The sequence below is a fragment of the Haliotis cracherodii genome, unplaced genomic scaffold (genome assembly GCF_022045235.1).
Source record: "Haliotis cracherodii isolate W230 unplaced genomic scaffold, xgHalCrac1.p SCAF_9, whole genome shotgun sequence".
NCBI lineage: Eukaryota > Metazoa > Mollusca > Gastropoda > Lepetellida > Haliotidae > Haliotis > Haliotis cracherodii.
Window position 1 is genome coordinate 18,004,618 of NW_027266343.1, and position 19,362 is coordinate 18,023,979.

At 36.9% G+C, this 19,362-nt stretch overlaps 1 protein-coding gene across 3 annotated transcripts in view; it reads right to left on the reverse strand.

Annotated features, from left to right (window-relative positions):
* Positions 1 to 5,036: 5,036 nt before the first annotated feature.
* The window catches only part of LOC139452038 (TBC1 domain family member 12-like), a 79,704-nt gene continuing 65,378 nt past the window's right edge, over positions 5,037 to 19,362 (reverse strand). For all 3 annotated transcript variants that reach the window (XM_071233323.1, XM_071233325.1, XM_071233324.1), the window contains exons 3-12: positions 18,642 to 18,724; positions 17,755 to 17,872; positions 17,124 to 17,230; positions 16,496 to 16,582; positions 15,826 to 15,920; positions 12,255 to 12,326; positions 11,422 to 11,550; positions 10,908 to 11,017; positions 9,575 to 9,678; positions 5,037 to 9,154 (exon numbers count right to left, since the gene is read on the reverse strand). In XM_071233323.1, coding sequence (XP_071089424.1) covers positions 8,958 to 9,154; positions 9,575 to 9,678; positions 10,908 to 11,017; positions 11,422 to 11,550; positions 12,255 to 12,326; positions 15,826 to 15,920; positions 16,496 to 16,582; positions 17,124 to 17,230; positions 17,755 to 17,872; positions 18,642 to 18,724 — 1,102 coding nt within the window. In that variant the 3' untranslated portion in view covers positions 5,037 to 8,957. The remainder of the gene's footprint in view (positions 9,155 to 9,574; positions 9,679 to 10,907; positions 11,018 to 11,421; positions 11,551 to 12,254; positions 12,327 to 15,825; positions 15,921 to 16,495; positions 16,583 to 17,123; positions 17,231 to 17,754; positions 17,873 to 18,641; positions 18,725 to 19,362) is intronic.

Here is a 19,362-nt window from a genome sequence, read left to right on the forward strand (position 1 = left end):
TCAGATGAATGACATGCGTATTTGTCAGATGAATGCCATATATATTTGTCAGATGCATGACATATGGATTTGTCAGATGCATGTCACATGTATTTGTCAGATGCATGCCAAATGTATCTATCAGATGCATGCAAAATGTATTTGTCAGATGCATGTCATATGTATTTGTTAGATGCATGTCATATGTATTTGTCAGATGCATGCCAAATGTATTTGTCAGATGCATGTCATATATATTTGTCAGATGCATGACATATGTATTTGTCAGATGAATGTCACTTGTATTTGTCAGATGAATGTCATATATATTTTTCAGATGCATGACATATGTATTTGTCAGATGCATGCCAAACGTATTTGTCAGATGCATGCCATATGGATTTGTCAGATGCATGCCAAATGTATTTGTTAGATAAATGTCACTTGTATTTGTCAGATGAATGACATGCGTATTTTTTCAGATGCATGCCATATATATTTTTCAGATGCATGCCAAATGTATTTGTCAGATGCATGCCAAACGTATTTGTCAGATGAATGCCATATGGATTTGTCAGATGCATGCCATATGTATTTGTCAGATGAATGTCACTTGTATTTGTCAGATGCATGTCATATATATTTGTCAGATGCATGACATATGTATTTGTCAGATGCATGTCATACATATTTGTCAAATGCATGTCATATATATTTGTCAGACGCATGTCATATATATTTGTCAAATGCGTGTCATATGTATTTGTCAGATGCATGTCATATATATTTGTCAGATGCATGATATATGTATTTGTCAGATGCATGTCATATGTATTTGTCAGATGCATGCCAAATGTATTTGTCAGATGCATGTCATATGTATTTGTCAGATGTATGTCATGTGTATTTGTCAGATACATGACATATGTATTTGTCAGATGTATGCCATGTGTATTTGTCAGATGCATGACATATTTGTTTTGTCAAGAAACATTCCATATGTATGTGTTAGGTGCATGCCATATGTATGTAAGATACATGACATATGTATTTGTCAGATGTATGCCATGTGTAATTGTCAGATGCATGACATATGTATTTGTCAGATGCATCCATAAGTATTTGTTTCATGTTGATTCATGATCTGTAAACAACCAATGATTGGAGGAAGATGCTGGTAGTATCCGTGTCACCCTTTGATGATGTCATTTGAATATACATGAAAGCAAGTATATGAGTATGTCTGCATTAATAATGATGAGACACCATCCCTCATCTATGAATCCAAGTAATGTTATATGTCACTCTAATAGATGGTGTACAAGCTTTTATTCAAGGATATTTTATTCAGTGATTTTTTATTTCCCTGGCAAAACCACTTTGTCTGTGAACTAATATTTTATTATGCATATCAATCTAGTTTACGGTTGTTTGGTTGGTTTGTTGTTTAACAGTCCACTCAGCAATACCTCAGCTATCTGACGGCGGTCTGTAATTAATCGAGTCTGGACCAGACAATCCAGTGAGTGACATCATGAGCATCAATCCATGCAATTGGGATCGATCAACCAAGTCAGCGAGTCTGACCACCCGATCCCGTTTGTCGCCTCTTACGACAAGCATAGTCGCCTTTTACGGCAAGCATGGGTTGCTGAAGACCTATTCTACCCCGGATCTTCACGGGTCAGGCTATGTCTCCGTTTCACATAAGGCATTGTTTACATTCCAGCGCAGTGGTGACATTTCACCACTTCCAAAGCTTGAAACAGCTGTGCTTATTCTAAACCCTGAGCAGTCCGGTCCATTTGGAGTCCCGTCAGTGCGATTTACATGTAAATCACTATAATATGAAAGGGATAGTACGTCGACCTTTCTGAAGCTATGTTTGTAAACTATACTCTGCTCTGCTCGCCTTTTTCTTCGAGAAACTTTTCTGCACCAGTGGGTGTAGGCTTATCACATGACCGGACTTTTTTCTTGTTTGTAAACAAACACACTTGTTCAGAAATAAGAAGACATGGGCCAAATGCTAGCCTTGCGGTGCGCTTTTCATACTGTTTTGCATAATTAATAATAGATAAACTACTACAACTGCGACAGTGAGGAGTGTGAAAGACATCTAAAAGACGCATCAGGGCTTCAGAGTAGAACAAAGGATAAATACGCAAATGAAACATGATATTGTATATTTTCACAATGAAAGATAACTATTTCATTCCATGGCTTGATCTAAATGTGTAGACGTATCAAAATGAAATAGACGAAAAACATTAAAATTTGCTGGATCACAGTCAACATCAGAACAGATATGATCAAGTTAATGAGTTTAATACATAGTCATGATCAGTAAATGACGATTAAAAAAGAACCCCACAAATATCGCCTGTAGTTTTTGATATATACCCAGGACCTACTAGCTGCACGTCTCACAGGTGACAACACCATGCCCTTGTCTCTCATCGCTAAGCACAGAATTTCTCTCAAAATAAACTTTAAACTGGAAAAGAAGTTTTTCCGAGTGTCAAAACAGATGGAGGTACCTTGTTAAGCTACCAGACATTCCCTGCTGTATTTGCCACGGTACAAAACAAAGTGATCACCAGTTGCAATCATGAAAGTGCAGAGTTACTTTTCAGCATCATGGTATTGATCATAATAAAATTAAGAAATAATACATTTGTTAGCCATAGATAATGAAAATAAGCCCCTCTTGAAATGAAATGACTTTCTTAGCTGGATTAGTTACAGAACCAAGATGAGGTGCAACCTCAAAACTGAGAGTACATAGTCTTTTCCCTTCAGGTTCTTGAGCACATTCAAACCTTGTCACCATGGTTAGTCTGGAAACCCCTGCTTTCACACAATATTTTGGGAATACCAAACATTACTTTGTTTTCACATTCGTTAATCCAGACAATTTCACTTGGCAATTTCACAATGCTTCATTTGTAAGATCCTGATTCTGTGTACTGTTGATATGCAATGTCGGTGATAACAATGAAAGTACATAAAAGCCATTTTGTTCACTTACATAAATAACTTTTAACTATTTGGAGAGTATTAACAAATGTGAGTAAGACCTGAAGGAGTTCAACCTTTAGGCACCATCAATGTACAGTAACATTGCATGTTATTCTTTGTTCTATTGGTGCAATCAGTACTGGGCAAAGTGAATTCATCTTTGATCATGACAAGTGCCTTTTCGCATGGGCAAGTTTTTATTTTAATCCATTGAATGTCAAGTTTTTTCGTCAGATGTTCTCGGGATTCGCCTTCTGCAACCAAAGCTTCTTGTTAAGGTGAAAAATGGGATCTGACCCATGAAGATCCGGAGTGGAATAGGTCTTCAGCAACCCATGCCTGCTGTAAAAGGTGACTATGCTTGTTGTAAGAGGCGACTAATGGGATTGAGTGGTCAGGCTTGCTGACTTGATTGATGCATGTCATTGTATCCCATGACGTAGATCGATGTTCATGATGTCAATCACTGGATGGTCTGGCCTAGACTTTATTATTTACAGGCCAACGTCATAAAGCTGTAATATTGTGCAGCCTTGAACAACAAACAAAAAAACATCTGAGCTCAAGGTGCACCACAGCCTTGAATATGAAGCTCTGAACACTGTACAAGAAAAACAAACAAGAAGCAACTGTTTTCACTTGCAATGCATATGTATACTTTAATTTTATCACTAGTCTTATGTACAAAACTTGAAGCTATGTACAAGAAATACCTTTGTACAACAGCTATGTACAAGATGAAGAAATGTTTTGGTTGCCATCAAATAGAATATGTACAATGATACACAAATGATACAAAGAGTGTTGACCTTCAATTATGACACCTTGTGACAAAATCTCAAAGGTAGGTAGTGCAAATGTCTCCCAGCATTATCCTAATAATGGTACTTCAAATTTCCTTCAGTGACCTATATATGTATTTAATATGCATGACTACGCAGTTTCTTAATGTCAATGACAAAAATATTTATATGTGTGTGCAGACATAACCAATTACAGACTATGCAATCTATTTACTAAATTCTTCCATTTTCCTATACTGGTATGTATATACGATATATATATGATATTATAACATACACATATCTCATTATCATTTTACATTCCATATTTCTATGAATGAGACAGTATTTCTTCTTTTTTGATGACATTAAAAACATACACATGTATATCAATATTTACCAGGCTTACAATTTGCTTATTTAACTGAAAAGTTTCTAATGTAGTTAAAACAATGAACCAGTTCTTGTGAAGAAGGTGATGAAGGTAAATATGAGTATCTACTCCAAACTTTGATTTGAGCACAAACACAAAATATCACTGGAACAACACAGTAACTAAAATTCGCTTTAAAAACTAAAATGTAATATCTGCATGAAATGGTTTCTAACATATATAGGCACATGATCATATTAAAACATATGTATTGAGCTGAATAGGAACGATGGGCCAAAGGTCCATGTACAAACTAATTCAGGCAAATTACAATATTTCCATGACTTATTTGTTTCCATGAGCAAAGGCTTATCAATGATATTTCCTGCATAGACTAAACATAGATACTGAAGACACATGTAACGACGCATGTCAAACACAAAGTAATGTAATACATACCAAATGCTAGTGTTAATGTAAACAAGGAATATTATAACCATTATACACATTGTAGCAGGCTTCAAATGAAAGACAAATCTTACAAGTTATTTCAAGCTGGAACAGACATGTAAAATTCATTTCCAAAATAAATCGAGTAACATTAAATGTGAATATAACATTTTTAGTAAGGGTTGATGACACAATACATTGATTATGTCTACTGGTATAATGAGGAAGATAATTTATGGATGTCATCTTCTTTATTATGAGGAACTTCCCAATAATAAAGAAGTTGACATCCACAAGTTCTCTTCCTTGTGTGTATCACTTCTAAATGCCATTCAAAGACTTGATACTCGTGTAATGAGCAAGAAACAGAGGAACAATCAAAGCCAAAGATTGTCCATATTAAGATCTGCACTATGGTTTTTTTTTTAAAAAAAAATCCCTTCTAATTATCCATACATAAGGATTATTTCATACTTTGATAATAAAATACAGAATAGATGTTGGAATGACATGAAAGAAAATTGTGCAGCAAGATTGATAATGCTGTGTAAAAAGGTATCACAATTTGTTTGAAAATATTACCAGGCACACAATCAGATACCTAGTGAAAGGTTGCAGGGTGCAGTAATAACTGCTTATATTCTTCTTGAAGCAGCAGGAGTTGACAGTTAATGACGACCTTATGCCATTAGCAGGCTAACAGAAGAGCCCCTACAGTATGTTGACATCTCTAATCCCCAGTGTAAAATTCAGACTCTCACTCATAAGGACAACTTATAATTTGTTGTTTAATACTGCACTGAGCAATATTCCATCTATAAAAAATCAAGTTCTGACCAGCCAATCAAGTGATTGATATTATGAGCAATGGTCAACACCATATGTGTACAAGGACATGAAACAACCAAGACACTGAGCCTGACCACTAGAACCATTAAGCAGTCTCTTCCAACAGGCACAGGTTGTTGGAAACCAATTCTAACCAAGATCACCTCAACGTTTGCCCTCCTAATTGAACAAGATCATCAAACTTGAATTAGCAGAGTTACTGTTCAAATGTCCTGATCATAATATAATGCAATAGAAATTTATATAGAAAATATAGGTGTAAAAGCATGGCCTGTTTTTCAAGTGGGGGTTATTGGAGTAAAAGTTCAAGCAAGTGAATGGCATGGACAGAAAGTCCTTCAAATCAAGTACACAGGTACACAATAAAGTATGGAGTTAAAAATAATCAGCAAAAATCCCTTTAGGAAAGATTTCTCTAGCTTCAATGTTTCACAGTACAAATGTGTTGTACAACAGCACAATAGACTGACAACATAAAATAGTTATGAGGGTAAATTATTGATGTCATGCCACTGACTATAATGAAGATGGAAACGGGATCAATGGGAATGGATGGTCAATCAACCAAATACATGTATGACGAAGGATGACCAGCAACTGGACATTAGACCATACACATTTAAAGGGGCATATACATCAATGACACAGGCTTAAAGATCAATGACCACTACAGCCATATATAAAATAATCCACAGAATCGGAAAGGAAACGGACATAAAACAAACCTATTTACTTCTTTCTTGACTTCCTATGTTGTTGTTTTGCAATATTTGAAATGATGAAATAACATTATGAATGCCAGTGTTGTTATCAGGTTTCCTTGTCCGAAACTCCCACAAATGCATGTGTGTAAAAAATTCAATGTTGTGTGACTCAGAGAAACCAAGGCTAACCATGCACTATTCAAAGAATAGGAAATGAGAAAATTGTGGCTGACAGTGAAGAACAGTATGTAGTCCAATATTAAGAAATATCAAAAACAAGAACTTCATCAGTCTGATATTTACAGAAAGGAATAGAGGAAGTATAACCTACGAGATAAATATGAATGAAATTTCACAGAAGATATGCTGACTGAAGACTATAAATTGGTATGTGCACGCAGAGGTTTCCATATTATGAAACGATGAAGTGTCAAAGAACTGAAACTGTCCAGTTCTAAAATAACATCTGCTTTCTACAGCAAAATCAACAGATACAAAAATATAACTATTTGCATTGCCAATTTGTAACAAGTGGGTTCTTATGAACAATATTTTGCTTCAGTTGCTCGGGTCATTGGACAACAATTCAAATGAACATGTCATTTAATGACACAATACTTGTAAACACAAAATGAATTCTTGCAAACATGATATGAATATCTTCGATACTGTATTCCTTCTAAACATAAAGATGAAAGATAACCAGGTAAATATATACTGACATCAGGTATTTTTCTCACCGAAAATTGTGTTCCAGAAAGAATTTGTGCAGAAACAGAGTAAACTTAATTTCGGAATGACATACATCAATACAATTGCATAACTTCCAGTTTCTGCAATATCTGAAGCCTAGATAAACTGATTCTCGGGACACTGTTCAGAGTAAACAGTATCAACAGTTTCCATGTTAAAGTGTCTGGTATCAAAACGTAATTTTCCTATATACCCCCAGGGGTATCTATATTTCAGAATTATCAGCTGCCAACAGTCTAAGCCCTGGGCTTAACTACTATATTTTATGTATTAGCTCAACTTATAAAGACCCTAATCTTTCAAATGCACCCAAGATAGGTCTTATCACTGACAGACTGTGTCATCAAACTGCTAATATTCTGTACTGAAAATAACCTGCTTTTTCAATGATTGAGCTCAGTGTCGGCAGATGTTTTCATTTATTATCTTCATAAAAGAACTTAAACACATAATTATTCATCCTCCAATTCTACATTTGATTCAGGATTTGCATTATTGCATATTATGAGTGCACACCATCTACAGCTGTGGTACAATGCTATACACTGAAAGGTTATTTGTCCAAAAAGGTGGAATGTTCCAAATTCAGAAAGAAACGATACTTGTAGATTCCTCTATTAGTGGGCAATACTTGCATTGTGGTCTTGAATATCCATGGATGTGGAGTCAATTGTATTCTCACATATGTGTTGCCTATATTCACACGTGTACAGACAATGTGAATGCAAACATACATATCAATGTCTCAAAATTCAAGTTGTCAACATGTCATCATCCCCTGTTGTCATGCACGTATATTATGTATGTCTATGATCCCAGAAGTTCTTAACAATTTAAAATTGAACAAAACTAAAATCTAGTTTCTGTTAAATATTTAACAACATACACAAAGCAAATGACAAGCAAGGGGTCATCACAAAAGTGCAAAGAAGACTATTCAAAATGTCCTGCATTGAATTTATCCAAAATACTTTCAAAAATATTTCACATTTTCAAAGGAACAATTTCAAGTGCAGACAAATAGTACTATCTCGGTTGGAATGTGATATTATTCTGGTGGTAATCCTATCATTAAACTATCAAATTTCCAATAAGGTTCCTGTATTCAGTATTTAATTGAAGCTTAAAATTCAAAAATCGAGCAAAATCCTGAATCTGCCTTGACAGTGTTACCAGTTGATAGAATCAGGTGTTAGGCATCTACTTATTGTGTCAGTATCAGAAGCAACAATGGATTTAGCGACAATTCCCATTGAGCAATTAAACCAGAGCCATTAAGGCTATGAGCAAATCATTAATGCTACCCACCCATAGAGTTATTGTTAGTCAGTGTGAACTATGAACCTCTGTGATGATCCCTCACCAAATCACAATGCCATGACTATCAACATTAATGTAATACCTCACTGACAAATTAGAATACAGGATGTACAATTTCATTAGCTGGATTATTTACACAGATCTGTAACAAAATCTCATTGGTCAGGTCATCGATCAACATAAAGCAAGACAAAATGGAACTCTGAAATACTTAAATACAATAAATTATTTCCATACTCTACTGACATCAATTTACAAGGCTCTCTTGACTCAAAACTGATGCAAAATCTCATATCATGATTGTATCATAACGTTTCAAGATGATGAAAAAAACACAATCTGACAATATCACAAATGTAAAGAAAATGTTTCTTGCCTGAATAAAAATTCAGTGCATCTTGAAATGATAGATGTTCATGAATGGCACTTTAAGCTGAAAATCTGTTTCTTTTGGCTTCACGTCACCATCTGAATATTTCGAAGAAGTATCTGTTTACATCTTGTCATATAAAGACTAGAGAAAAAGCTGAACTGGATCTGCTCAGCACACCCTGATGAACCTTCCTGTCATTCTGGTGTGTTCCGACATTTGTCCATGAAAGGTGTGGTACGGATGGAGTGTAACTGATTGGACGCTGGTCGGACATGAGCGAGGGTGATAGTGGTGGTAGCTCTGATAGCTCTGTTAATATCACATTTGTTGAAGACTCGCTTCCACAGTTATTCTCATGACAAGTCTTCTCTGGACTCACGGTGTATCGACAGCACTTGAGCAAATTTCTTTTTATCACTGTTCATACGTATTGTGTCTATATTGCGGAACAAATTGTCTGCAGAAATGTCCTCAGGTAGTTTGGTGAGAAACTGGGCAAGATGAATGAAATCCATGTTGATTAGAATCCCTTCATACAACCTTAAAATTCCTGGAAAAGAAATGAAATATTTCAACGATGAAACAATAACATTCACAAATGTATTACAAATACTCCTACATCGTGCCAATGATAACAAATGGGTAAACCAATTGTTCAAATGATTCACCAGCTTCTGGTTTTTTTATGACCCCATTCAGATATGGGCAAAATAGGTTCTCAGCACCACATACTGATTGTCAACATTTCACAGTTTTAACAGTTTGATGGACAAAACAAATCATTTTCCCCACTGTATAAGTGAAACCAAAAGAAATGACCTATTGACTGCCTCTTCCCAAGTCACAAGGAACAGTGTCAAGGCTTGGTATCACAGAGAATTCAAAGCACACACCTCCAATGCTGAATCCCCAGGCTTATGTTACCCATAACCCTCAGACTGCCTGGAGCAAACCCAGATATTAATCTTACCTAAAGCTGTGCGAAATAGAAACTCCTCGCCATCTCGACAGAAGACGTCCCAGACCCGACAGGCTACATCCAGAGGTAGAGACTTGCCATAGATTAGAAATATCCTGAAGAGATACATGGCAAGTCAACACAAGTTGAACTAATACAATGGTAACATGAACTCTGCAATGCACTTATTTTGTTGGACAGGATGTAGTTCTTTATATTCAGTATTCATGACAAGCTCATGTAATTGACCTTTTTCACACTTTGCTACTTCCGGTTTAAAAGCGAGGCTGTCAACAAGGCACGCAATCGGGACAAACGGTGACAATGTAGCCACTCCGGTACTATCAAGGCAACATTTATCGTAAGTATTGAACATTATTCTTATCATTAACAAAATATTCTACTGTTATCTGGTCTCCACTGATATATATTTAGCAAGTGAGTCTGGTCGTTCTGTTGTGATTTCAATTTCAAATGTCCATGACCACCTGGTAACTCCCAGTGCAGTATCTTAATGAGATAGTCTGTTGGCTCAGCCTCACAATCACAATTATGACAATCTACATCAGACATATGGGCACTGGATACCACCTACATCAATTTCACAACTACAACAACATTCTCCAACCATTTCAGTTTCCCATTAAAACCCCAAACAGGTTACCTGCCCTTGTTAAAGTGGGGCAAACACGTTACCTGCCCTTGTTAAAGTGGGGCAAACATGTTACCTGCCCTTGTTAAAGTGGGGCAAACACGTTACCTGCCCTTGTTAAAGTGGGGCAAACACGTTACCTGCCCTTGTTAAAGTGGGGCAAACATGTTACCCGCTCTTGTTAAAGTGGGGCAAACATGTTACCTGCTCTTGTTAAAGTGGGGCAAACACGTTACCTGCCCTTGTTAAAGTGGGGCAAACATGTTACCTGCCCTTGTTAAAGTGGGGCAAACATGTTACCTGCCCTTGTTAAAGTGGGGCAAACACGTTACCTGCCCTTGTTAAAGTGGGACAAACACGGGAGGTTGAAAGTGACAAAGGTGGACACCAGGAACAAAATAGTTTTTATTTATGCCCAACAATCAAATTCTTAATCTACTTGTTTCTTCTCACCAATCAAATTACCCACCCTCCAACTTAAATATTCCCTCCTCTAACTTGCCAAATACAAAGCGGTGTGGAACTGGTATATCAAATCAAAGGCATCTATATATGTAGGAAGCACCTGTGTGGCATGCATCAATAAAGTTAATACATTTTCATATCACTTGACACATTGATATCATTTTCACAGTAGTTGATCTGTTCTTGTTGTTTGTATTGTTGTTTGTTGTGCCACGCTTGTCAACTCACCAGTCTAGAAGGTAAAGATTAGGTGTGAGGGCCTGGTCAACAAAATGATCATGTAGATGAGGCAGGTTTTCTCTGAAGAATTCTGTGAATGTGTCATAGTAGGCCATCATCTGAAAAAATCAAAAGTACAATGATGGAGTCCGAGCTAACACTTGAGTTGCCCAAACTTTATAAGCATCACTTTGGAGGATTTTATACAGATACATGGACTAGTGTTAGCAAGAAGTTAGACAAGATTCTGTTTCAGGACTAATTTCACATACTGAGGAGGTTATTTCATAAATCCTTTTTATTATCACCATATAAAGTAAACCAAAAAACATTATTATTTTTTTATAATATTATTAATATTTCAAACCCTGACATAATTCCTCAACTGTGCATGTGCAGCTCTCAAGGGTAGAGCTGTAGTTTACGAAGGTATAATGAGCGCCATGCAAAATGACAGTTTGATGTACGCCTGATGGGGATCATATGCTCTCAAATACCGGAACGAGAGATAACCGTTACTGACCATGGCCTCATCCATGCGGAAAAAGGTGACTTGACACGGTCTGTTGAGCAAGTTGGCGAAACAAACAAAGGCATCTGCCACATCCATGTTCAGGAGGAGGATGGCTGCGATGAATGACATACCCTGGACCTGAGGGAGAGACGGACAACAAACATCAGCTGCAGCCAAATACAGCCAAATTCCTCGGATTAACAGCAAATATTTCCCCATGAAAATATTACATTTTAACTATCATAACTTATCTCTTGTTAAATGAAAAGACATCGGAAAAGATGATACAACATAAGGCAGTGATCATAGTGCAGGGACAGCTGCAAGTGGATGTTGAGGTATGTGTGTGCTGACAGTCAGAGAACAAAGATCTTTACGTGTAACAGTCACCCATTACTTGATCCATAAGACTAAAAAAATAATAGTCTTGGTTCTCAGGCACTGCCCACATCATCATAAAGTTCAATGCACCTTTCGTTTTTGTTTCCATTTTCAATTTTTTTTTCTGCATTGTGTTTAAGTATTAGGATTTTTATGGGGGTTTTTAATATGGAAATAAAAACAAAACGTGCAGCAGACTTTATGAACAAGCAGGTGGTGCCTGATAACCAAGACTATTATTTTATTCAGCCTAAAACAGATAATAAGTACCAGTTACCTTAATCTCAGCAATGATTCTATCTCTGAAGGAGAGATAAGTCATCCAAGGAGGTTATTTTCAAGATTAAGCAAGTAAAGTATCAGTTCTGATGAGACTTAACATGCTGTTTCTGTAGCTTGTACCTGACAGGCAATATTGTGAAAGATGCATGGTGCTGTATGGGGACAATACCGGTACTTACATATCCAACATCGGGCCTGTAGCATGCATAGGCTCCCAATAGGCTGTGAAGAAGGTCGTGATATGGCCCACCCTGAAACATAACACAAGTATCAACCATCCAAGAGCAGATACTCCCGATCAAACTCTTACATCTTCTTCATTAAGATTCCCAGTATCCACAGAGTATCACTCGAGTAACAGAAGGGTAAGTTACTGGTAGTGTTGTATTGACCTTTTTCACACTTCGCTACTTCCGGTTTGAAAGCGAGGCTTGGAGAGCAGAAGGTGAAGGCTTGATAGCACATGAAACACATGGAGATGTCAACAAGACACGCAATAAGGACAAACTGTGACAATTTAACAATCCCGATACATTTATCGTAAGTATTGAACATTATTCTTATTCTTATCATTGACAAACTATTCTACTGTTATCTGGTCTCCTTACCGATATAAATTTGAGTCTGGCCGTTCTGTTGCGATTTCAATTTAAAATATCCATGACCACCTGGTAACTCCCAGTGCAGTTTATGGTAGTTGAACAGACTTAAGTTAATACAAATGCTACTGAGATCTTGTAAAGATTAATTCATTGTTTACACACCATTAAGCCAAACTATTTATTGTGAGTTTAAATAACTTTGCGGGTTGTATTTGAAGTCGAAATATTGACCTTTTGACCAAATCTAGATATATGTCAGAAACTAACTAAATTGATATGTTCATATAATGTATCAAATTGTAACCTACTGAGAATTTACAATCGTAACAAATCAGAATTTTGCATCAGTTTCGTATTTGATGTAAATTGTAATGGACTCAAATGCATTCCAATAAAATATTAGACCTCTAGATCTACTTGTGTTGTTGTGATTGTGAACAGTTGTTATTTTGATTGTCAGTGTTGACAGATTAGATAGCATGAGGTGTAATATTTCAACTGAATTATTACATAAAGGGTGTGTAAATATTTGAAGTAAAATACAGTTTGATCTGCAATTTTGTGAACAATATTTCTACCAAAATGATATTTACTTTACTGTACCAAATTAATCATGTCATGAAATTAACAAAAACCCAACTAATTAATGGCCAGTAAATGTTCAATCTACATGTGATCTTTATATAATTTACAGAAACAGATAACTCTTTAACAGTTTGTATTCAAATATTTCAAATGCATAAATTGATATTGACATTACTATAAACTTAAAGTATAAACAGAATTATTTTTAATTCCCATGCATATTGCAATCATAACTCATTTATTCCCTTTGTTTAATTGTGAAACCCATCAGGTTTTATGTCCACAAACATGTTTTGAAACTTTTAAAACAAAATGATTTCTTTTGTGCAGGCAATTGCCATGCATTATTGATTATTAATCACATCAATTTATATGTAAGAATATAGTTGTGCTTACTGTGTCATTTTGCAATAATTATATTGTTATGATGTAATATTTTACTATTGTTAACAATCTTTTGAACCTTAGTTTATTTCAATCAAGTCAAGTGGTGTGATCATTTTTATAATTTTTATAATATTTTAATATTTTCAAGTCAAGATATCAACTTAAGTAAACCACAAGAAGAGATAAACATTTCATTTGACAAAATAAAGTCTTATATTTTCTTTGTGATCTTCATGACCTTACTCAGAAAACCATAGAGTCAATGAGGCAGACTGACTGTAGGTGTGACAAAACGTGATATTTCACCTGATTTTAATAAAAATCTTATTTATTTCACTCTAGCGAAAGTATGTTTTCAGCATGGTCAGACTAAACAAAGTATTTCATGATTAAATACATACCGGTAATTCAAATATCAAAACGTGTTTCATTAAAACAAGAGTGAATTTCTGTGTGACATTGATATAAAGAGCTGTAGTACACTGTCATTAAATTGATGCATCTGTTGAGTTTACTGTTTATACAGAATAATCTGTTTGAAATTTAGACATTTACCATTTGTTTACAAGCAAGGCAATTATTTTCTCCAGGAATTTAATTAGGTGCTTTTGACTGACAAAGACACCCGGTCCATGTTAAGTTTTGAAAACTTATATTGTGAGAAATAAAGACATGAAAATTTTGGTTTGTTTTTCTTTGTTAAATATGAGAAATCCAGATTGTTCCATCAACATAATTTGTACCAATACATATATTTTATCTTGGCTTGATTACCAATTGAAGTTGATTCCTTTTTATCTTTTGTTATTTTATCTGTACTCATATCTGATCAAGACATTTTCAAACTATTCAGGATAAATGTATTAGTAGCTTCCTTTTGATATACAATTACCTATCATCATACAGGATTAGGTCAGGGTGTTCAAGGAGTTGGTGTTTGTATCAAATCTTATATTTCTTCAATTTCATGAGGTTATGATAAAACAATCTATAATACAGTCACAAACGGGATAGGGTCGCTGACTTGGTTGATAAATGTCATTGTGTCCTAATTGCGTAGATTGATGCTCATTATGTCAATCACTGGATCCGGTCCAGACTCAAATAGTTACAGTCTGCCATCATAACGCTGGAATACCACAGAGTGTGGCTTTAACAACAAATAAACAAACTGAATGGTTTGCCCTGAATTGTCTCCCTTTGACTGTCAATGCTAAATGCCATTTTGTATCATTTTTAATCAGACAAGGTCTGGACGAAATAAATACTTTAATAATAATTCTAACCACAGGACAGGCAATATGCATGATAATAGATATGGCTTAAAAAAATAAAAGAATTGGTACTCAGGCACTGACTTTTGAAAATATATTGCGGGAGCTCGGTTGCTTTTTTGTTTGTTTTTTGCTTGTTCAAACTAGTATGTAACCAAAGAAACAGTTGTGTACCATCAACCTGGGATACATAAAGAAGCATACAAACTCCTATGGCCGCCATTACCAAAGACAAGCTGCACTGTAAAGCAGTGCGCATGTAAAGGGAAGTAACTGTTTGACATATTGGATCACAGTGTTTTCAAGTATTGGGATTTTTTTATGTTTTTAAAAGGGAAATACAATCCAAACGTGCGGTGGACATTGTGATGATGCAGGCGGTGCCTGAGAACAAGACTATTATTTTTTTTTAGCTAAAGAGCGCATCTGTATAAACTAATTCTCTATTCAGCGGGTACAGATGCTGCACTATATAACAATTCTAACAAAATATCTATCATTTTGAGTAATAACAAATCATTATACATTTACTTATGTAATTACACCAAGCTTGTAATCATGTAACAAATACAGCGTTACAACAACTATTTCATGGCAGCAGTTAAAGTATTCAAGCCCAGACCAAAAGAAACCAATGACTGCTGATGATCTGTGAGCCATAATGAGCTATGATCCACTCCCAATACTCAATGCTGGGTTATTCATATTTATAATGTAATCTCTATGGAGGCAAAGCTCACAAATTGTGTACAGAAATTGATGAACTGAACCAAATCATACAATTCCGTTTTCCTCAATAAATTCATTTAATACTTTTCTAGTAAGAACAGACACTGCAAATATGATCTCTATATTGCTCAGCCGGAATAATCATGTGGAAACACACTGTTACTGTTAGTTACCTTCTGGAATATACAGAGTTGAGGGAATGTTCTGGATACGTCAAGTTTGATGACATTGACGCTGTCTTCTTTGTTGGACGGAGGTTCATTTGAGACTGAAAACAAAAATACAATAGTTGTTTGAGAACTGAAAACAAAAATACAATACTTGTTTGAGAACTGAAAACAAAAATACAATAGTTGTTTGAGAACTGAAAACACTAAGCCACTGTTCCAGCAACACAAACATAGTTTCTTTTCTTTGACAAAATTTACAGACAACATCCCTGATACACTTGAAGTATCTCCACATTATTTCAATATATTCCTACAAACCCAGATCTTTTGAGGACATGATCGAAATACCATGTTTCCACAAACTGATAAGTGAGTGGGTGAGTGAGTGAGTGTAGTTTTACGCCACTTTTAGCAATGTTCCAGCAATATCATGGCGGGTTACATTAGATATGGGCTTCACACATTGTACCCATGTCGGGAATCGAACCCAGGTCCTCGACGTGACGAGCGAACGCTTTAACCACTAGGCTACCTGACCGCCCCTACACAAACTGATAAGACCCTGGACAGCTAGTGTGATGTGTAATGGGTGAGATCTAAAATCAAAATGAGACAAGTGGGATGACTTAAGTCATGTCTAAGACAACTGAGTTATCTCCCCTTGATCACAAACCTTCTGTTGCTCCTGACGACTCGCTGGCTGATTCCTGCATCAGTTTGATCCGGTCCTCAGCTCGGCTTTCACAGATCTCGTACAGTTCTAGGAATAATGAAAATCATGTTTTGTATGTTGTGCAATGAAAAACATCAACCATAAATTGAACACCAGAAAATTGAGAAATGGAACAATATGGAACTTTTATTAGTGGTGGACTTAGTACTTTGATATGAGTTAAGTATCCTGGATAGTTTGAATTTCACAATACGTAATTAATTAATTCTACTTGTACTATTCATTTGTGAAATGATCAAAATTGTTCTATGAGATTATTCTCAAATTCATGATAAAATAAATTCAAACATATTTCAGGGCTTTTACACTTGCTCAGATCAAGTACTCCTGTACACCCCCTCCTTTTGAAAACTAAATGCAGTATGTTGTAGGCAGTAAAATTACCTGAGACAGGATTTTGATATTGTGGGCCCCTCCCTTTTAAAAATGCTGGATCCTGCCTTGTAGCTCACAGATTGTGACCACCTAATCTTAAAAAGCCCGCCCTTGCGACAAGCATGGGGTCTGGGGACCTACTCTGCCCTGGAATCCCCCGGGGATCCTACAAGTTGAGTGTTGGAAGACTTACCCTGAGTGATGTTAAGGTCATTGCCGAGGGCCAACCTCCACACTTTCCCCCTGACGTTGGGCGGCAGGCCGATCCACCACAGGTCACGCGCCTTCTTACTGCCTTTCCTGTTGGGGGAAACAGAACAGATTAATTCAAGGCATTTGATATCAGTCAATGGCTGTTGGGGGGAAGTACTGAACACATATAAACTGGAATCAGTTTCATGTTCTGTCGCTTTCAGAAAACATGTTCCATGGTGTAATCACTCCTCCATACCCATTGATGTCCCAAGTCATCCCCCTATAGCCCACACTATCCAGTGCACTGTGTCCCAGCTGGTTACTCACTCATCTTCTCCCCCCTCACACACAAACCCTCGCCCCCACTCACTGTGTGTCCCAAGTCATACCCCTATAGCCCACACTATCCAGTGCACTGTGTCCCAGTTGGTTACTCACTCATCTTCTCCCCCCTCACACACAAACCCTCGCCCCCACTCAGTGGGTGTCCCAAGTCATACCCCTATAGCCCACACTATCCAGTGCACTGTGTCCCAGTTGGTTACACACACATCTTCTCCCCGCTCACACACATCCTCTTACACATACATCTTCTCCCCCCTCACACACAAACCCTCGCCCCCACTCACTGTGTGTCCCAGTTAGGCAGGACTTCGTTGTTCCAGATGCGGGCTGCGGCCACCAGTTGGTCCTCCTGACGTAGCTGCTGCTGTAACTGCCTCTTCTTCTGCTTCATCTCTTTTTGTTCTGCAATCCACACATTACAACACTGATCACTGTTCATAACTCCTGCACTATATTCCTTTCATATCAGCTCTACCACTATTCCAACCTCATTACCACGAGAACATTCATCACATTCAGAATGATTCTCGATGAATTCTTGGCCTAGGGTATAACAGATTTTTATTCTCGGACAAGTGAAAACCTCGAATGGCTAGTTGTTTCTCCCCAAATCATATTGTGTTACATAAATCACAAGTCAAAATTGAGCCATGGCCATGCTGGATTTGAAAATAATAAAGCAGATATTAGCGGAAGCAAATTCTTACAAAATGTCTGATGGTCAATAACAGTGAGTGAGTGAGTGAGTATGGTTTTACGCCACTTTTAGCAATATTCCATCAATATCACGGCAGGGGACATCAGAAAAGTGTACCCATGTAGGGAATCGAACCCGGGTCTTCCGCGTGACGAGCAAACACTTTAACCACCAGGCTACCCGACTGCCCCTGATGGTCAATAAGACAATTGTGGTACATATCAGTGAGTGAGTGAGTATGGTTTTACGCTGCTTTTAGCAATATTCCAGCAATATCACGGCGGGGGACACCAGAAATGGGCTTCACACATTGTACCCATGTCGGGAATCGAACCCAGGTCTTTGGCGTGACGAGCGAACACTTTAACCACTAGGCTACCCGACCGCCCCTGGTACATATCAAAGAGTCTTGGATTGGTGTTTGTGGCAATGCTTCCATTTAGTACTTTCAATAACAATGTAAATCTTGACTACCTTTTCTCCGGGCTGCTTCCACCATGGCTTCATACTCTTGTCGATGCTTCTCTGCTTCTTCCGGATTCTTGGATGGCAGGTTCCTGTAGCCAAGAGTGAGTGAGTGAAATCTTATGTTGGGAGTTAGAGTGAATGAGCTGAATTCAAAGCCACCTCAAACAATATTTCAGTCATATCACATGTCAGCTTGATATGGCAGAAAGCCCTTGGGAACAGATTGTAAATGTTTACAAATTTGGTGTAACCCATGAGAATGGGTATGGCATTGACAAATCAAGCATCATAATTGATGCGAATATCTGGATGTCACAGACAAATGAGAATGATAAAAAGAACTGTAATAAACATGATAAAGATTAATCACTGTAGGTTCACTAGAACAACTTTAAACTGAGTGTACGAGAGAGTGAGAGAGTCTTGGGGTAACTATGAATAGTATTTCAGTAAAACAACTGTATGTTAGCATGATCATTGATCTACAAGACTATGTTACCACTTCGGTGAAACCAACAGGGTAGTGTACTGGCAGAGATTCAAACCTACAAGCAGCTGATCCTGACCATCTAGGGGACACAACTCACACAGGAAGCACAAACAGTTCCTTGACAGATTGCAGTGACTCTAGATATAGAAGCATTATGTGAAAGCACCAGCGCTCTATCACAAATCAGCTAATGCCAAAGATCAGCAACATGATGGATAACAATGAACATCTCTGATG